General features: G+C 38.1%; 1 protein-coding gene across 2 annotated transcripts in view; it reads right to left on the bottom strand.

The window, feature by feature from the left end:
* Positions 1-21531, bottom strand: part of DEPDC1B (DEP domain containing 1B) — a 40253-nt gene that overhangs the window by 7845 nt on the left and 10877 nt on the right. The window contains exons 5-11 of one of the 2 annotated variants that reach the window (XR_005931640.1): positions 18660-18790; positions 17554-17601; positions 16945-17085; positions 11632-11798; positions 9985-10161; positions 9122-9307; positions 8473-8796 (exon numbers count right to left, since the gene is read on the bottom strand). Coding sequence is in view for 1 of the 2 variants with exons in the window: in XM_030005639.2 (XP_029861499.1) it covers positions 8635-8796; positions 9122-9307; positions 9985-10161; positions 11632-11798; positions 16945-17085; positions 17554-17601; positions 18660-18790 (1012 nt within the window). In the remaining variant the exon portion in view is untranslated. Of the gene's footprint in view, positions 1-7696; positions 8797-9121; positions 9308-9984; positions 10162-11631; positions 11799-16944; positions 17086-17553; positions 17602-18659; positions 18791-21531 lie in introns of those variants that run through there. The other variant, XM_030005639.2, reaches the window with a different exon arrangement.

The following is a 21531-nucleotide window of genomic DNA, read 5'->3' as shown; positions in this document are numbered from 1 at the left end:
AAGGAGTAAAACATCTCTGTGAAGTTCAGAAAACAAACTGGCTGAAAAAGGCAACATGTTTTCCCAGGTCCCAATGTCATGTTCAAGTCACTTAAGCACGTTCTGTTGCAGAAGACTCAGCTGCAGCCTTGACAATACTGTTATTGCATATTCAGTTCTCCTGTCTAACTGGATAAAACTACTTTGAAGCTAGCTCAAGGTACACAGAAGATTGTGTTCAAGCAGAGCAGAGCAATTACATCAGCCACTGTTGGGTTTGCCAATTGAAACTGAATTTATAAACCAGGTAGTCAGCTAATTTAAGACAGGACTGCTGCTATTCTTGATGAGGATTATAATCTGAATCATCAACTTTGTATACAATTAGACCCTTATTAGCATCAAACTACCACTGATCATTCTAGCATTGCAATAAAACACAGGAATAGCATTTTACGTTGTGAACAAATCATTTGTACTGCTGAGCTAATGTAGGGGGCAAATATTGATTTCCCTCCACTCTCCAACTGTCATTCTTTTAAGCATCACAAAGGAAAAAAATGCTCTTTTATGGAAAGGTGGGGACACCTTTTACTTTCATAGACTCCTAGAAAGAAGTGACAAAATACTTGCCCATCCTTCCCAACTCCCTTCCCACTTTTTCTTGCCCTGCCCCAGTCATTAATGTTATACAGACACGCTACTTCAAGACATCATTGTGAACCTGAAGCATGTAGCATTCAAACAACAGTTCCATGTGTTCCTTCTTGATGTTGTTTCACTGAACTACAGAACCAACTCTGGAAATACAATACTCTCATCTAATCAAATCAGTAAGTAGGTATGTTAGTATGCCAACAAGGCTAACATTTAAGACCATTTGTAACAATTTTACAAACCAATAAACGTTCCCATTATATGAAGAGAAGTTACACTGAGATATGTAAGCCACACATCTAGCTACAAAACGGTAATATCACACCAACTCTAATTTACAGGAATGTATTTTGTATAAGAAAATTCCAAAGGCTTTTATAATAAGAACTTTGTCTCTATTCCTTTTCTTTGAGCATATGTTTTGAAAAATGTCACAAGGCTGACCTCTACTGGGTCATAAATTACCAAGCATCTAGAGTGATACACAAAACATTAAATTATCAAGGAGGAGAAAAGAAGGAATTTTTCATAGGATCCCAAAATATTTTGCATAGATTTCAACATCAAAAGGACATATTATTCTTCACACTGTCTCTTGCAACAAGAAAGTGAATACACTGCAAGTCATTATAACAAACAAGAAACTAATGATCCCACTACTCATTCTCTCACCAGAATTTGAATACAAAATTAGCTCCAGGACTCAGAACTACTGCTTTTTATGAGATTAAATTTAAAAGCTAGCACTGCGTATAAGCTTTGAAATCACATAGCAAATCTTAGTCATGCACAAGGCCAGATCCTCACATGAATAAGCACTCAGGTTAAACAAGGAAACAAAAGAAAGATTTGCAAACATGTAAATATATCACATTGTGCCTTTTATTCACCTTTGGAGTCTGTCTAGAAGTGCCAAGGTCAGTCCATCCTTTCATCAGCAGGCACGCTCACGAATTATTGCCAGGAGCTTCTCTTTCAGTCACTGCTTAAGTTTCAGAGAACCTTGCAGTGATTTCAAACCACAATTATAGAGAAAGTGTAAAAAGTTCACAGGAACAAGTAGCTATAGACAGCCTGAAGTTAGTGCTAAGACAAGAGATACTTCGGGCTGCTTTAGATGTTCAAGAGCTGTCTTTCCTAGATATGATCAGTTCAGCACCACATAATCCCAGGGTAAAAAAAAAAAACAAGACCAACACACACATTTTAAAATACCTACTTAGATGATAAATCAGCAACGACTGTATTACTGTAATTCATACCAGCCACCAGATCACATTTCTATGTATCTTATGCTCTCTCTCAATCCCAGGCAAAGCAACTGCAGCACACCAGAGACATACCTCACCCTCTCTGACCAGAGTGCTGGGCAGAGCAGAGCTGATTTTCATTATTCCCAGAAGCAGCTGTGCCCTGGCAACTCAAAAGGTGAGCCCTCTTTTCCTATATTCACTGGGGTTTGGCTGAAGAACAAAAGTAACAAATGCCATTTTCTTTAGTTGTCTCAAAAATCCACAGAGGAATGAAAATCAAATGTTTCACATCAGCTCCTGCCTATCAAGTCACTGACTGAAGCTAATGAATTTGAACAGATGTGTGACTCATGTGAAAATCCATAGCACGTAAAGACTGAGGAGCCCTGAGATTTTGTCCAGTCTTCCACACATGATGAGTCATTATACTTCCCCTCTGCTCACCCTGCCCAGAGCTCAATGACTTTGGTTTCAGTAAAAATCCACCAGAGATCTTCCTCTGAAGACACCAGGAAAAGTTAAAATTCATCACATTCCCATCATTCAGTACCCTCACGTAAAAAAAACACATATCCCACTCCATCTTCCATCCACTAAGTATTACTCCCTTCTCAACTCTTTGCTGCTTACCAATATAAGTACTTCTTTATTTGAATGTATGCCACAAGATAATCAAGTGACATCCTGTTCTTGCTTCTCATAAATGGGAAAGACTGAAGTAATGCAAGCTCTCAGTTTAAGGAAATAATTCCAAATACTCACCTTGCATCATCTACAGTTTTATAAAAGCTGCAAAACCTGTGATGTTTCAGTGTCAGTCAGTCAGTACTGACTGTAGAGGTCACGCGGCATGAGTCAGCTGATTTTACGTAACAACCTCCAATTTAGACCTTCAAGAACCACATTAGCCCTTTGCCTCAGCATAATGTCAGGAAACCTTCTTCACTGTGAGAGAAACCTGTCTTTCCTCCTCTTTTTTTTCCTTTTTTACATGACCTACATATCTTGTTCTCAGACATATAACTTTGAAGTGACCACATTTGAATTCATTTTCAACCTGCGCTGTTCCATATTAATGCCTCTATTATTACTAAACAGTCTGAAAACACTAATGAGATTAGCTAATGATGCTAACAGTGATTTTTATATTTATTTTCATGTCGTCAAGGAAAGTACTGGCTGATAGGAAAATCTAGTCCTAATTTCCTACAAAAACTCATAAAGTGTATCTCCATCATGATTCCCCTGTACCTACATTTAGGCAGTTCTTAATCACTTAAACACTAACATTATCCAGGAATAATTTTATCAGATGCTACTAAATGAAATAGCATAAAAAGCCTATTGTACCCACAGTTTTCAGCCCTATCCATGGCTCCATCAGTACTTCCAAGGAATGCATAAAAAACAAATAAGAGCTAAGTCTATTGTCAATTTACCTAAATCTGCTATACAAATATCCCACCTTCATTGAAAATTTTCAGCAGTGAAAAACTGACACACATTATAAAATAGACTTATAATCTCCATCACTAAGAAAAGCAAGTTTGCCATGCAAGAGAGTATACTCTCTACAAAGAATTAAAACAACGCATTGACTAAGCTTTAGCTCTATTACTGCACTTTTTCCCCACTAAAATTCTGTCTCAGTTTTTCCACTGTTTTGCCCAGGTTTGCCATCAGACTCATTTGCTATCGGCCATTTAGATTATTCTCAATTATCCTCTTGAATAATGGTGTATTTAGCACTGTTCTGGTATTTTTCTGCTTTTGCTAGGCCAAGCAAGAGATCTTTTCAGGCAGCTTCAGACACCTTAAGTCCCAAAAAAGCAATACAATTGAAAATTACTGTCCCTAACCAATACTGTTTAAATATCCTGCCTCTTTCAATTACGTTTAGAAAGGACTTCACAAACATGTATCAGCTTCCTTCTTTTTAAACACAGACTTCAGCATCTCCTCTATGCTATTTAATTATCTTGGTAAAATTAAATGGGAGTTAGGCACCAAAACAGAAACTCATGAAGAGGGACTTACTTCACCTAATTTTCTGTATTTATACTTATTAAATTTGTCAACTCCTTTTACAGACAGTAGAATGCAACAATCATTTCTCAAACATGATTCATATAGAAAGGAGAGAAATAGTGTCCTGGATGCATAACTATTCTATAATCTAGGTTTCTGGAAAAAAAAACCAACAGCAACAGAACTGACATCTAAGACAGGAATAGATGTTGATAAACAAATACCATACAGCAGACGCTTGAAAACAGAGCTAAAAACTTGTATAAATTCTAATCCCATTTTACAGGTTTTGTTTTCCTGAAAAGCTTGTCACTTCACACTTCTGCTTCAAGCCTAATGAATTGATGAAAATAGTAACATTAATGCATTACAGCTGGTATAAAGTACACCAGCTGCTCCAAATTAATAAAATTAATTCAAGTGCACTTATATACCTACAGAATGGTATCTATGAGTTTGTGGATTTAAAATCTAAGAAGTATGATCTTACCTAGAGCTACAATAACTAGAATCATAAGCTCTGAGGCAGTAGGAGACTTAAAAAATTGTGACTAAGAAATAAAGCAAGTCATTTGAGTTAGCAATCTCTGTGAAAGAAAGAGACTCTCTTACAATGTAAAACAACTTTTTAGAAAAGAGGGGAAAAAAGTTCTTGCATATCACAGCAATAACTTAAAAAGTGTGGTATGTTAACATACTACCTTCCTCACTTTAGTTCTTGTTTCCACTTAGTAGAATGAGAAGATGAGATCACCCAGATTTTGCCTAAGCTTCCTCTGAGAGAAAGTAACATCTGAACAGAGTTTCAGAAAATAACTTCAGTCACCAATCTTTCTCTGTAGTCATAAGTGTAAACAGCTGATACTGCAATCCTGGTAAATTTGGTGAGTTAAACAGACTTCATACAAAATATGAGCAATTAAATAATTTTTATGTATTAGCAACTAACAATGGAAGCTATTACTCAAAGAACATCAGAGGACTAGCGCAGAAATAGACACATGTGAACCGAAAGGTTTTCCAGATGACTGATAGTTAATTTAGGAGCTGGAGCAAGCTGTGTTTGCGTAAGGAAAGAAAGCAATGCAACAATCAGCAAGAGCAATGTTAAGCAAAGACTCAGCTCCCTTCCCAAGAAAGGAAGATAAATACTGTTCTTCCTTCTTCCAGGAAATGCTGGAGCAAAGCTGTCACAGATGTGTCACTAGGAACCAATAGGTCAGGAGAGAGGTTATGCTCCAAGTGGGGTGGCAAGTGAGGGAAAAGACATTGCTCTACTTGGGGCAAAGAACTTAGCAAAGAGGAAAAAAAAAAAAAAAAAACCAAACCCAAAACACGAACCAAACAACAAAACCCACCACAAAACCAAACAAAAACACCCACACACAGAAGTTTCTATTCAAAGATCTTGTCCAAAAAAGCTTAACAGTACCATGACAGCTAATGGCATTACACTAGAAGTTTCAGTACTGAGTAGTGTCGTGGTTTAACCCCAGCCAGCAACTAAGCGCCATGCAGCCGCTCACTCACTCCCCGCCCCGCCCCGCCGTGGGATGGGGGAGAAAATTGGTAAAAGAAGTAAAACTCCTGGGTTGAGATAAGAACGGTTTAATAGAACAGAAAAGAAGAAACTAATAATGATAATGATAACACTAATAAAATGACAACAGCAATAATAAAAGGATTGGAATGTACAAATCATGTGCAGTGCAATTGCTCACCACCCGCCAATCGACACCCAGCTAGTCCCCTAGCCGCAATCCCCCATCCCCACTCCCCCCAGTTCATATATTACATGTGTCATCACATGGTATGGAATACCCCGTTGGCCACTTTGGGGTCAGCTGCCCTGGCTGTGTCCTGTGCCAACTTCTTGTGCCCCTCCAGCTTTCTTGCTGGCTGGGCATGAGAAGCTGAAAAATCCTTGACTTTAGACTAAACACTACTTAGCAACAACTGAAAACATCAGTGTTATCAACATTCTTCACATACTGAGCTCAAAACATAGCACAGTACCAGCTACTAGGAAGACAATTAACTCTATCCCAGCTGAAACCAGGACAAGGAGTTAAACAGCATTGTCCAAATTTAGCAAGAAATAACTCCTACTTACATACGAGCTTACAGGTGTATATTTCAGATGCTCCTCTTAGGGTACAAATGTTGGTCTAAGTAGACTGAAAAAGCAGCTGAAACATCTTCCACCTTTATTGAGTCTTTCTCCTGATGTACTTTAAAAGGTCAGCTAGTACTCCATTTAGTGAGCCTCTTCAGAAAATAGCCACTAGGTTAAGAAAAAGAATGTTTGGCTTACGGTCCTCACAGTTCAAGGGAAATAAACCGAATAGGGCCCATGTTATTCAGTCTTGGCAACATCAAGACACTGCAGGGCTTTAACACAGAAGTAAAGGTTAAATTCCTGAGAAAGTATCAAAACTTAAGTTTCTGTTGACTATAGTTTAGGGATACAGAACCTGTGTTTTTCCTAAGACACTTCATCAAGCCCACAGTCCTCTCTGAACTAGCTTTCAAGCTTTCACTTTCTAACCTCCATCCTGAAAGGAAGAGGTGAACTTACTTTTGTGTTTATACCATATTTGTCTTGCATATTTGCAGTTGGTTCAGCTATGACAAGGAAGAGCTGTAAGCAGTGGCCATAGTCACATATCTTTTATTATTGAGATAAGCTTTCCTAAGTGTCTCCCAAGATAGGGCAAGTTAAAAGTCAGTCTGTGAGATTATGATCTCAAATGAAGTTCCCTCCCTACAGTCCCTTTTACAGGACATTTTGTGGTCATATTTTTCACAGGCTTGTAAATTGTGAGCAAATGGACTTGCTTGGTTTGTCTTTACCACAGTCAAGGAAATAATTCTTTGAAAGAAAAATACATTGATCCATAGAAATATATGACACATCTTCAACTTCTCCTCATGGAAACTAATAAGTAAACTCTAATTACTGCTTAAAATAGGCTCAGAAAGGCTACAAATTTTTACAAAAGAACAATGGGGAAAAAAATCAACATGACAGTAGAAGGCTTATTGGCAGACAGTGAGATTATATCTAATGGCAAATAGATTCACTTCTACTCTGCTATTTAGGAACTAATGTCAGATATCAGTTAAGGTGGTTTTCCACCTTTATGCAAGACTTGTTTTCCAACTAGCCTTACTCATTACTATACTTCATGGATTAGTGCTGTAAACAAATTATTATATATGAGTAGTCTAGTCATAGTCAAAGTTTGACTGCATCTAAGCATACACAGAATACTATGACACATCTAAAAGGTTATCTCACCCTTGAAGAGCTAGTACAAAAGATAAGAAGTGGCCTTAGACTACTCCTAATATTAGTTTTAATATTTCCTTATTATTTGAAAAGTGTACCCTTTTGTATCAAGTTTGCTAAAAAAAAAAAAAAAAAAATTACTGATATGAAGTCCAGTATAACCAATGTGTGAAAACAGATCATGGAAACATGTGCTGTTCAAAAGCACATTGCCCAGGAAATATTGCAATCTATTAAACCCACAACCTTGCAATGTATTTCTTAAAGCCTATTGACTCGTTAGGAGGTTAGCAAAGTGAAAATACTGTCAATGTTGCATTACAGGATAGTCACCATGTTGCTTACTAAAATGTCAGGTAGAAATTTTTTGAGATGTCAGCTGTCTTCTCTCCTGCATAGACTGCTCTGACATTCAATAAGGTATGAAATGCTGCTCTTTAAATCTCTAATGGATAACATGAAATCACCACTCTAAGTAAAGAGGGGAAAATGGTAATGCTTTAATAGCTCAAAAGTGCTGTCAGAATCAAGTATGTTATATGCACAGTCAAGTTACAGGTACAGTATTTCATAATGCAAAACAAATGAAATCATTAAAGGTATGTGTGCTTCAATGTCACTTCAATATTTGAATTCCATTTCCAGAGGAAATGCAAGGCTTCAGATTTTTCTGATAAAATATGTTCTATTTTCAAGCATAGAGTTTTGTGTGGCAATATTTAGTAAAAGCATATGGGAAAAGACTTAAAAGACCGGCTTGCTTAAAAGAATGGGTCAGCACTACAGAGGTCAAAGGAACTTCAACAGGAGTTGATTCAAATTGTAATGAATCATATGAATTGAAAATTAAGAATGAGTTTTTACAGTTTTCCAAAATAAATCTTACGTATCAAGAACACTAAGTTGTACAACAGCAAAAACAAAATCCAGTGTTTCATACTTATTCAAGCACGTACAGCAAATTAATTCCTCAAGCTCTATGTGAACACACAGAGCCTAGTTTATGGAAGAGACTTATTTTCAGGGAAAAAAGCTGTAGACTAGTTACCAACAATACATTACAAATAAATATATTTAGACCTTGAAATGATGGTCAAATCAAACTACGGCAAGTGTAGTTTATCACCCATGTAGATTAATCAGCTTGAGTTTGTTGTTGGGGGGTTTTGGTGTGGTTTTTTGTTGTTGTTGGGTTTGTTGGTTTTTTTTAAGTAACAGACATTTAAAAAATAATGATTTACAAAAATACTGATAATGGCTCACATTTCTACCACTTCAATACTTTCTTCTTCTTCTGACCTTTTCTACCATCTCAGCAGTATCTCCAGTAGTTTTTTTGAGTAAATACATGCTGCTCAGGTTCCTTTTGCATAAGATCCATTGATAATATTCTCTGACTCAGTTCGTTGATACATTTCAAACCATTTACATCCGAAAGCTTCTGGTTCTGTGAAATGGTTGAAAAGGCTTTTTTAAGGCCCACATCAGTATTGGTGGTTTCTGTTTCTTTTTTTCTGGAAATAGCACCGCTTCAGTTTCAGGGGTAGGAAATCGTACTCTATACACTTCAGGGTAAGATTTCTGAAACTAGAAAAATACATCAATTTAAATGAAGAATTCACTCAAACTTGTCATATTAAAAAAAAACATTAAAGTGCAACCTCCACCTCTGGAAAAGGAAAGTGATTATTTCTCGAATGGACTTTCAATACCACTATATAGAAAATTAGGCAATATTTTCTAATATGGTTTGATTCATCACAGTACCCCTATTCCAAATGATTAAAAAGTTTGATACCCCCAAGACTACTTACTGTTTTAAATCTCAGTATTTCTCTAGAGGACTATAGGTCTAAGACTTGATAAAACTTTTTAAGTTAAAATTAAAGACTGTGGAAGAATTTTTATTTACTTGCTTGAGCTGCTTCTTCTTATCTTTCATAGATATTTCTTTATTCATTGCAATTTCTTCCAATAAAGCTGCCAGTGGTTCTTGAGAGCCAGTTGCCCTTTGGTACTCAAATTCATCTGTACTGATTTGGTGACAAAATGATGGAGGAGGAAAAGTTGCATCAGTATCAGCTCCAGCATATTTTATCTGAAAAAAAGAGTAAAAAAAGAGCAGCTATTTTTTCCTGCAATAAATTTGCAAAAACTGACTTAATCAAATTGACCATCTGAAGTCATTAAGTAGAGAAGATATGGATTAAAGACCCTAAATTGTACGTCCTATCTCCTGCACTAATTGATTGAGTTCTGGTAAGTCAAAAAACATGACACAAAGGAAGCCTGTTTAACTCGTGGAATAAATATAAAAGTTACTTTTTCAGTAGAAATTAAAGAAGGAAGAACTAAAAAGCAGCTTTGAACAAAACAAAATACGGTATCAGGAAACAGAAAAAGAGTTATGAAAAAGCTGAGCAAGTAAGGATTTCTCTAAAAAAAAAAAAAGGCAGAGCATTAAAGGAAACACTTTTTAACCATTCACAGTTTTCCTCACTATCACAAACATAGTTTGCCCATTCCATGGGGAAGATAGAGCTGACTAACAGGAAAACATATTTTAGAGTTCTTGCCTCTAAACCATTCAAGATCTGCTTAGTTTAATTTAAATACACAGTTATGTTTGAGTATCAGCAGTCAAAATTAATTAGCTCTTCATAAGCTAGCAGAAACAGAACAAAGTCTTTAAGAACCATCAAACTTCAGAGAAGAAAGGATAAATTTTATCTAGAAGCACAGAGACATAAGAGGCTATTTTCAGTAGATACCTACTTGGACTCTCTGGAGATGTACAACGTGTTCCTCTATAGAAGATTTTAAGGCAGAAGGAACACTTAAGATCTCTTGATAATTGTCCATGAGAAAAGATACTAGTTTAGCAGCAAGCAGTTCATCCAAGTCCATCTCATCCTTTGAGCAGAGAATACAACGGGAAAATGCCTGAACCATCTGAGAAAAAAGAAATCATTATTATATATTTTTCTGTTTGGGGGGTGGGGAATCAAACTGTGTTTAAAAAGTGATCTCTTAGAAAAAAGATTTTAACAGCACAATACTTACTGTACTTCCAACAAATCAATTAAAAAAAAAAAAAAAAAAAAAGGATAAAAAGGGTACCGTGTACAGTGACATTATCTGAGTGGACTGAAGATGGCTCTTGCCTCATATACATAATCTAACCCTGACTTTAGACTTAGAATGGCTGAATTACATTTTGTTCTCAAGACTTTGTCAAATAGAAACTTCACATAGCTTTTCCAGTTACAGGGCACAAATATTTCAGAGATTTTAAAAATAACACAGGAATTTAATAGAAGTTAAGCACCAGAAGGAAAGCTTAATACCATTATTTTGAAATCATCAAACCAAACTGAGGTCCAGCTCACTTTATGTAGTCTCATGACGGAGCATTCAGTTACAAGAGTTTCCTGTCTGTGCACCAGTCACTTGTAACATTGAAAGCACAGAAGGCAATCAAGGTTTTCTGTCAGGTACCATAGACTACACTGCTGAATTAAAACTTAACACAAAATACTTGGACTGTAAATTATTCACTTCCAAAAATAACATTTACATCATAACATAATTATTTTAATCAAAGACCATTTACAGTTAATTAAATTATAACCTTAGCAGTCAAAAATTTAATTACTTTAATCAAATACTATTCATAGTTAATTAAAAACTTAATTGCTGTGGAACAAATTGAGGTTTATGCATGATACTATAGGATATTTATGGATTGGCTCTACAGCTGAGTTTTCTGTTGCCCTTCTTGCAAAAGACTTGAAAATTAACGAAAAGAAATACATGTTTATAGCCAGTCAGGATTGCCAAGTTATGCCTAATAACTTTGTAATAACATGCTATTGCAAACATCAAGGATAACTCTACAAGTAGTCCGACAGATAGAGCATTAGCAAAAACTAGGGCTTTGTCAAAATCTGGTTAAAATTACTTTCAGAGATTTCTGTAGTTAAGTGATGAAAAAAAATTAGTACTGAAATAAACTGGTAAGAATTTTTTTTTAAATGGCTGAAAACAGGTAAATCAAAACATTCAGCTACATATCTAAGTATGACTGAAACACGCAGTCTGCTTCTTTCACACTGTCTGCAGTGATAAAGAACACCAGAGTCCTCATCTACTGTATTTTTTTTTCTACCCAATAGTGAAATCAGTGGTGATTTAACTTTGAAAGATAAGGAAACCTCCAAATTCTGAGCAAATTCTTCATTTGCTCACAACTTACCAAGAAATGCTGATATATTCAAATTCAGAGTATCTTTCCACATAGCTATAATAGACAAACTTCTTCAAACAAGCAAACTGTATTTTGCATACTCTCTCCAATAAGAAACTTGTATCTGTGCTACTCCAAAACCCTTGTCCAGAACTTTTGCCTTACACAATACGTACCAAGTTTCTGGTCCTCACTGATTCAGAAAGAGGCGGCAAATCATTGTTAAAACTAATTCTCACCATCATCCTCACCAACAGCTGCAGTCTTTTCCGATTTTCTGGCGGCAGCAGGAGACAAGATATCTGAAGAGCTTCTACAGCCTTGCTGTGTTTTTGCAGCAGACCTGGTTTATACAAGATCAGGAGATTGGGAAACATTTCTCAATTATATATTTCCATAACATTTAACATAACATTTCTAAATCTGTCTCCGCAAATTCGTTCCCTACTCATTCAAGACTGCCTTAGAACTCCACTCCCCAAAGACGCTAGGAAGATATCCCTAGAACTGGCACCTTGTTTAAGTATTTAAAAGACTTCCTTATGATGCATTGGGAGAGAATAATAACCATAACCAACAACTCTAGATATTAGTAGACATGAAAAACTACAACGTTTTGGTTCATCCTTTGCTCTTTTATAATCCTCAGCTCTAAACACAACTAAGATGTATGCACAGATGTAGCAACCACATAAAAAAGTTAAGTCTGGGGCAACAATCAGAGAATCTAAACAAAACATATGCTTATGCATCTATGACAACTATGACAATACCGACATATCCCTCACACCTCTAGAAGTTAAATCTATGACTAATTGTACTTACAAACTCTTGAGAAAACACAGAATGTGAGCATGGCAGAGATATTTGAAGACTGGACAGGCACAGTAGAATCTGGTAGTAGTTTAGGTACCTATAAAGAGGTCTCACCACCAAAACACCATTCTCTTTTGGGTTTCTAAGGCTCAATGAAGGAAGCATCTACTACACATCTGCCTAAATAGCACTAGTATCAGAACAAAACAGAAGTCAGGAGCAAAATATCTGCATGACTGAAGTCTAACAGTAATTTATCTTAAAAAAGGAACAAGGAAGACAACAAAGAAATACACTCCTTTTTTTTCCCATAGGATTATAGAGGTTGGAAGGGATCTCTGGAGATTGTCTAGACCTCTCCCCCTGCTCAAAGCAGGGCCATCTACAGCAAGATGCTCAGGACTATGTCCAGTCAGGTTTTTAATATCTTCAAAGATGGAGATTCCACAGCTTCTCTGGACAACCTCTTCCAGTGTTTGATCACCTTCCAACTAAAAAAAGCTATTTTCCTATGTATAAATGAAGTTTCCTGTATTTCTGTTCATGCCCATTGCCTCTTGTCCTGTTATTGGATATCACTGACAGAAGTCTGGAGCTCTCTTCTTTAGTACTCACACATCAGTCTTTTACACACATAAGATCCTCCCTGAGCCTTCTCTCCAGGCTAAACAGTCCCTGCTTTCAACCTCCCCACATATGACAGATGCTCCAAGCCCTTAATAATTTTTGTGGCCCTCCACTGGACTCACTGACTAGTGCTGAGGAAAGATCTCCCTCAACTTGCTGGCGATGGTCTTAATGCAGCTAAGGATGCTGCTGGTCTTCTTTGCCACAAGGACACATTGCTGGCTCATGGTCACATTAGTGCCCACCAGGACTGCCAAGTCCTTCTCAGTAAAGCTGCTTTGAAGTCAGTCATCCGCAGCATACACTGGTGCATGGTGTTATTCCTCCCCAAGAGACGACTTGGCATTTGCCTTTGTTGAACATTATGAGATTCTTGTTTGCCCATTTCTCCAGCCTGTCAAGGTCCCTCTGCACGCCCCTACAACCCTCTGCTGCATTAACCACTCTTTCCCATTTTGTATTATCTGCATGCTTTTTTAGGGCACTCTGCCCTTGTTTAGGACAGTGTCCCACCATCCAGGTCATTAATGAAGTGTTAACCACTACTGGCCCCATTATAAGCCCTGGGGTACTCCCTACAGATTGAGCCTAAACTGGACTTTGTGCCACTGATCACAACCCTCTGAGCCCAGCAATTCAGCCGATTTCTGGTCTACCTCACTGCCCACTTATCTAGCCTGTACTTCCTCAGTTCACCTGTAAGAATGTGATGGAAGACAGTGTTGAAAGCTTTACCAAAGTCAACACAAACAGCATGCACTTCTGTCCCCTCATCATGCATGGTGGCATGCCAGGCAGTTCCACACTGTGTAAAAAGTGGAAGCTGTTTGTTATTAAAAAAATAACAGAAGTGCAGTAGTTAGTAGGGCAGCCAAAACAGACAGTATTCCAAGAAAAGAGTGGTAAAGCACTGTAGTTAATTTCATTTTCAAAGTAAAGCTTTTTCTAATTTCAAAGGAAGATTTGGCAAGCATACTAGTGCATATGTTCAGAAGAGGTCCTGAGGAATAATAATTAACCTTGATAGATTTGTACATAAAGAGTCATTATAACCTGTGCAAAGAGCAAGTTTAATCTTACCAAGTTAGTAAAATATTTTCTCAGTTATTCTGAAAACTAATTTCAGCCAACCTCTTGGAAGAGAAGTGCTGTAGACTTTATTCAAAAACAGAAGCAAGTGAGGCATCTTGACATGGTTACACAAGTCACCTATGATTTTTGCAAATATTTCTCAGGTTTTAAGATGGACCTTTTAGACACGTACAAATCTCATCATGGCTGCCTCAAATGACTAAAAATATCATCTGATAACACTTTCTTTGCTGTTTCCTGAAGTCTTCCACTAAACAGAAAGCTTATCCACTGAAGGAAGAAAGACATCCTATAATCAACTGTGGAAAGCTTGTAATTGCCAGAGGGTAGCAATATAAAAAGTCAAAGACTCAATGACTGAAACCTTGGTTTATAAATGTCTTAAGATTGAGAATTATTGCCAATTTAGCAAGCCATATTCCATTAAAAAAAAAAACCACAGAAATGCAACTGCAGACATGGATCTGCTTTTCTGTATTTTGTAAATGCACAACTTGCTAAGCAATTACTGCTTCACAGGCAGCATTCAGTACTAGCATTGACACTTACTACGAAATAGTATTCTGTGGTGTGCATTATCCTCTGCATTTACCTACAGCTTCATAATGGTCTGTACATTAGCCTCATTGTTAAGACTTAATTACATATTGAGCAGAGCCCAAAACTTTCCCATTTCTCTCTCAGTTGAGCCCCCCTCAAAATGCCTTCCTCCTCCCTTTCTCCTCCTGACCCCAAGTATCACAGATCAAATCTCAGAAGAGAGCCTGAGTGGTTAGAGAAAACCTTGCTACTGAAAACACAGATTAGGCATCTCTGCCTTATATTTACTTGTTTATTTTCTTACTACTGGTTCCAAGTAGTTTAGAGTACAAAAAGGAGGGTTAGGCTTCGCCACAGGTATGCTGAATTGTCGTCTTGAACTCTCTCCACTGGCTAAATAGGGAGCATAGTCTTGAATTATAAAAAAGTGGAAAAGACACCGAGGGATCATCTGGCCCAACCCCATCCCCCAGTCAGTGAGAGTGCCTAACTCAGGTATCCCAAATCATCTCACCAAGGCCAAATGCAGCTTTTTAACCATTCAAATACCTGTGTTAGGTATCTGGAGGAGGCTGTTTAGGCAAGACTTCTAGAGAAATGTGACATTTTCAAACATATACAGCCAAAACTTTAAAGTAAATTGTGTAAGTATGAAGATGGAAAACAAACTAAGTAGTTCTTGAAAGCCTATATTCCCACGATTTTTTTGTATAAATCTATTTTTGTTAGTAAGAAAGGATTCCATATTAACACCTCATTTTTTTGTGAATGAGACCATAAAATGATTTTTTGACTTTTTGAAAAACTGCACAATTTCCTTTCATTTCCACACAAACATTGGCATGAATTCTTTCTTTTCATTTTTACATCTGTGAAATACTGTGAAATAAAACTCTTAAAACCCAAAAGATGTGAAATGCAATGGGAAAAAAACACAGAAAGAGAGTATGAAAGGAGAGGAAGAATTTTTAAAGATGTTATTATCAAGAATATTTGTGGTCTAAGAAAAGAAGTCAGAAAAGGAACTGTATTCAGTTTGAAGAAGGATTGTCAACTAACAAAGCATAAAAACACTAAATTCCAGAAATAAAAGTGTTATTCTGAATTCCTTTTTCATCTCAATAGTTTATTAAAAGCAATGCTGTTCCCACTTAAAGACGCTCAGGAAAGTTGCATACTACAAAGCATACTTACTTTTCAACTCCGTTGCTCTTTTTGAAATGTAACTATAAAATATAACCAAATATTTTCACATTTACTGTCTTTCAATGGGCCATTTATAGCTACAGGATAGGTGAATTTATTATAGTGTGAACCCTTACAAAGTTATAGTTAATAACTAAATTATTGTTTCTTTAAAGCACTAGAGTAGTTAATGTGTATTCTAAGTTTAAGCAACGAAGGATTTCAATTTCCTTCAGATGCCATATTGCCAGGGTTAAAAACAGTCCTTATGGCCCTAACCCTTTTTAATCTAGACTTCAGTCAAGCAATTTCTAAAAGCTTATGTGAGTTTTTAAGACGCTTAGGCATTTGTAAAAAAAGAAAAATCTGTCAAAATCCATCTGTTAGGTGTGGCAGTGCTGAGCAATGAACAGAGGCCTTTAAGGCAAGCAATGGAAGACTTTTGAACTAATGTGATTAAAAAGACACAAGAATAAAACCACCCTGTGATATGAAATAAATTTAAATATTTGTATTGGGTCTGGCTGAGATGGAGTTAATAGTCCCCATAGCAGCCCTCATGGAACTGTGCTCTGCATTAGTAGCTAGAGAGGTGTTGATAACACACCAGTGTTTTGGCTACTGCTGAGCAGCGTTGGCACAGCATCAAGGCTGTCTCCCCAACATTTTTGCCCCCTCCCTCAATGGCAGGCTGGGGCAGGGCAAGATCTTGGGAGGGGACATAACCAGGACAGCTGACCTAAACTAACCAAACAGATATTCCATACCATATGACGTCAGCTCAGATATAAAAGCTAAGTAAAGGGAGACGGAAGGGAAGGCATTTTTGTCTTCCAGAGCAACCACCACGCGTACTGAAGCCCTGCTTCCCAGGAAGTGGCCAGACATCGCCTGCTGATGGGAAGTAGAGAATAATATCATTTGTTTTTCTTTGCTTTCGCGCGCGACCTTTGCTTTCACTTTATTAAACTGTCCTTATCTTGACCCACGAGCCTTTTGTTATATTTTCTCCCCCCTGTCCAGCTAAGCAGGGGGAGTGATAGAGCGGCTTTGGTGGGCACCTGGCACCCAGCCAGGGTCAACCCACCACAATATTAAACTGTTCTTTATGTAGACTGGACAGGACAGGTCCAAAAGAAATGAGCTGTGATACTATTTCAGTATGGTAAATTAACTCTGGGAAGTTAATTCAAAAGAATAATTTTTTCATTACATCCCAAACTACTTACCTAAAACACTAACAAAAACATCAAAAAAATGAAATGTGAGAAGAGGTTCTTTCATCTGGCCAAAGTAGTCCACTATGGTTTTGAAGACATCTCTTTCAAATCCTGAGTATGTAGGCTGCTTCAAATCTGAACAGCTGGGCCCTACAAAGAAGATTAGGGGAAAAAAAAAAAAAAAAAAAAAAAGAGAGAGAAAATTAATTTGCAGACACCAACCAGATCACTATTTTCTATTCCAGCCAATAAAAATGCAACATCAAGTAGAAAAAAAACCCACACTTAAAACTTAGACTCATTCTTCAAAATATAAGTGAAATTGTATTGATCTATTGAATTGATCTATTTCCAATAGGTTTAGTGAAAACACATAGTAGAGGAAAAATATGAATAGAAGAGTTAAATGTTTATATATTTCATTGAAATAAGCTGCACTGGCAGAAGAATATATGCTGGTTGATCTTTTCCGACTTTGTTTAAGGCAATGATCAGAAAAAATACTGACTGTGAATATAAAAAGGATTTGCTAAAGCAGTAAAGACACAGTCAGTTCAATTGATTTTTACAGGGGTGAGGTGGTTTGGGTTTTTATTTTTGCCTCCTGAATTTACTTACAATTTGCTAGACATTTCATTGCTGATAATATCCAGTGAGGTAGTTCCTCTGCACAGGGGAGAAACAGAAATTAAAAGGAGAAAAAAACTGAGAAAAATGTTAAACTCTAAGATAAAAGCAAAGCTGAAAATTCTTTAAGAAGTTCTTCCTATATAGTAGATCGACTGATTGCAAAGGCAGGCTATACCTTAATGTAGGATCTACCTTGAATTACATCTATACTTCAGTACCTCCTGTACTCAATATCAACCAGTTATGCCCACTGCTCCTCCAACTCAATCAGTAAAATAGATCATATCACAAATCCCTAACCTGCCCTGCAAAAATCAGCCAAACTAGTTCAAGCTACACCTTCACTAGTGCATTACAGTGAAGTGTTTACTTTGCACTGAAGGTGATGAAAAGCACTCAGACATTCAGTTCTGTCATCGCTGCAAGGAGGAAGTTAATATCTTGAGGTCCTCCAATTGCCTTTAAAATGAACAGGTATATGCTCTGGAGGAGGTTTCATTCACAAACCAAACCAGGTTCCAATCTCATATTTCACTTCTTTACAAAATTTGTGGAAAACACGGTGGCAATAATATTGTAAGTGATATATCACAGCAGCAAAGATGCTTCACTTTCTCCCTGATGTGCAAAGCAGTTTAAACTTGGTACTAGTTTCAAAACACATTGACTGAAAACTCAAAACTGAGAAATTTTAAGCATCTCTTAGTGTACATTTTGATTCCTTCCCAAGTTTTAATACACATTTCCTTCATGTAAACACTCAAGTTCAGGCAGTTAAGGGCTGGGCTGACAAAGCCATCTTGAAGTGAATGATATTGCTGTCTTTTCATTTATAAAGTTGCTGATTTTTCACCTTCACCTTTCAACCCTGCTAAAGCAGGAATATGTTTAAGAGAGTAAATATGGAATAAATACTGCTTCTTACTATTGAGATGTCAGAGGACAACAATGGCATACTTCGTAAAAACTCTAGTATAGATGTGGTCATACAAGTATAAAGATGCTACATGTTAGTACAGATTAGAACTAATACTTTTTTTATACTAATAAACTACAATATAAAAAATTTAAATGAAAACTTCTAAAATACTCACTTGATTTGTCTTCCAAAGTAACAATGCCTTGCTTATTGACATTATATGCATTTTGGACTATGTGCTTTGAATTCACAAGTTTTGGGTCTAACACTTCGTCCAGAGAATCCAAACCCAAGACCTTTTGTAATCTGTAAAAATATACAAACACATAGTTCATAGATCATCTAATCCAAAAAAGGCAAACGTAGTATTAGGAGAGATACAATTCTGAAAAACAGACCTCTCCATTTCATAGAAACATAGAATATCTCACATTGGAAGGGACCCATAAGGATCATCAAGTCCAACTCCCTGCTCCTCGCAGGACTACCTAAAACTAAACCATAGGACTAAGAGTGTCATCCAGATGCTCCTTGAACTCTGATGGGCTTGGTGCTGTGACCACTTCCCTGGGGAGCCTGTTCCGATGACCAACCACCCTCACAGTGAAAAGGCTTTTCCTAATGTCCAGTCTGAACTGCTGACACAGCTTCATTTCATTTCCTGTGTCCTATCATTCGTCACCAGAGAGAAGAGATAAGCACCTCCCCTGCCGCTGCCTCCTTTGAGGAAGTTGTAGGCTGCGATGAGGTCACCCCTCAGCTTTCTTTCTCCAAGCTGAACAAACCAAGTAACCTCACCCACTCCTTCTATGTCTTGCCCTTGAGATGCTTCACCATCTTTGGCACCCTCCTCTGCACACACTCTAATAGTTTGATGTCCTAATACTGAGGTGCCCAAAACTGCACACAGTACTTGAGGTGGGGCCACACCACTACAGTGTAGAGTGGGACAATCACCTCCCTTGATCGGCTAGCTATGCTGCACCCCAGGAACATGGTTGGCCCTTTTGGCTGCCAGGGCACACTGTTGACTCATACTCAACTTGCCATCAACCTGAACCCCCAGACCTCTTTCTGTGGGGCTGCTCTCTAGCCTCTCATCCCCCAATTTGTACTTATAACCAGGGTTACCCCATCCCAGGTGCAGAATTCAGCACTTGCTCTTGTTAATTTTCACATGGTTGGTGATTGCCCAGCTCTCTAGTCTATCCAGATCTCTCTGTAAGGGCTTTCTACCCTCAAGGGAGTCCACAGCTTCTCCTAATTTACTATCGTGGGCAAACTTAATGTGCATTTGATTCCTGCATCCAGATCATTTTTAAAACATTAAAGAGCGCTGGCCCCAAAATTGAGCCCTGGGGAATGCCACTGGTGACTGGCCAACTGCCTGATGTAACCCCATTTACTATAACCCTCTGAGCCTGACCCATCAGCCAGCTGCCCACCCAATATGTTATGGACTTGTCTAGCTGTGTGCTGGACAGTTCATCTAGAAGGACACTGGGAGAGACAGTGTAAAATCTTTGCTAAAATCCCAAACCACCACATCTACTGGCTTCTCAACTAGATGGGTGACCTTGTCATGAAATGAAATTAAGTTGGTTAAGCAGGGCTTTCCCCTCTGAACCCTTGCTGGCTGTGACCAATGACTGCATTGCCTCTCAAGAGTTTTTCAATAACTCCCAGAATAACCTTCTCCATAATTTTACCAGGCAGTGAAGTGAGGCTGACAGACCTGTTGTTACCAGGGTCTTCCTTCTTACCCTTTCTGAAAATTGGGACATTTGCCAGCTTCCTCTCCAGACTCCCAAGACCATTGAAAAAATAATGGAGAGAGGTCCCACAATGACATCAGTCAGCTTTTTCAGTACCCTGGGATGAATCCCATTGGGCCCCCCAGATTTATGTACATCCAGCTGGAGCAGCAAGTCTTGAACAAGTTCGGGTCAGCTGGGAGTTTATCATCCCCCCAGTCACAGTCTTCCAACACAGGGCTCTAGGGCCCATCATCAGTGTTGAAGACAGAAGCGAAGAAGGCATTAAACGTCTCCGCTTTGTCTAAGTCCCTATTTGTGAGGTGACTGACTTTGTCAAGCAATGGACCAATGTTATCGCTGATTCTCCTTTTGCTATTAACATATTTAAAAAAGCCCTTTTTGTTGTCCTTCACCATGCTGGCCAGCTTGAACTCTAATTGAGCTTTGGCCACATGAATTTTCTTCCTACAGTGACAAGCAGCATCTCTGTAGTCCTCCCATGTCATCTGTCCTTGCGTCCAAGGTCTGTACACTTCCCTTTTCTGCCTAAGGTCTAGAAGTTCTCTACCTAGCCAAGCCAGCTTGCTTGACTTCCAACACTTTGGAATTGCCTGCTCCTGCCCTCTTAAGAGATGGCTCTTAAAAAGTGACCAGCATTCATGGACCCCAATATCTTCAAAAGCAGATTCCCAGGGGACTTCACTAAGTAGCTCCTTCAGCAGCCCAAAGTCTGCACTCCCCATATCCAAGGTTGAAGTTTTGCTGGCAGTTTTTCTCTTATCACCAATGATTTGAAACTCAACTACATCGTGGTCACTGTGACCAAGACAGCCACCAATCACTACTTCACCCACAAGTCCCTCTGTTTACAAACAAAAACATCTGGGGGGCACTTTCCTAGTCAGCTTCCTTAGTACCTACACCATGAAATAATCTTCAACATGCTTCAGAAATTTCCTGCACCTCTTTGTGTCCACTGTATGATATTCCCAGCTGATGTCTGGGAATTTAAAATCACCCATAAGGACAAGGGCATTTGGTCTAGAGACATCCCTTAATTCCTTGTAGAATAAGTAATTGGTTTCATCGTTCTGGCTGGGTGGTCAATAGTAGACTCCCACAACAACATCCACTTTATTTGCTTTCCCCTTCGTCCTTATCCAGAGGCTCTCAACCGTGTCATCACCAACTGTAGGTGCCATACAGTCCAACCACTCCCTTACATATAGTGGCACCCCGCCACCTCGCCTGCCCTGCCTATCCATCCTGAAGAGCCTATAACCGTCCATC

This window comes from Aquila chrysaetos, chromosome Z (genome assembly GCF_900496995.4).
Source record: "Aquila chrysaetos chrysaetos chromosome Z, bAquChr1.4, whole genome shotgun sequence".
NCBI classification, from domain to species: domain Eukaryota; kingdom Metazoa; phylum Chordata; class Aves; order Accipitriformes; family Accipitridae; genus Aquila; species Aquila chrysaetos.
The sequence above is the reverse complement of the archived record's forward strand: the minus strand, read 5'-3'. Positions and strand labels throughout refer to the sequence as shown.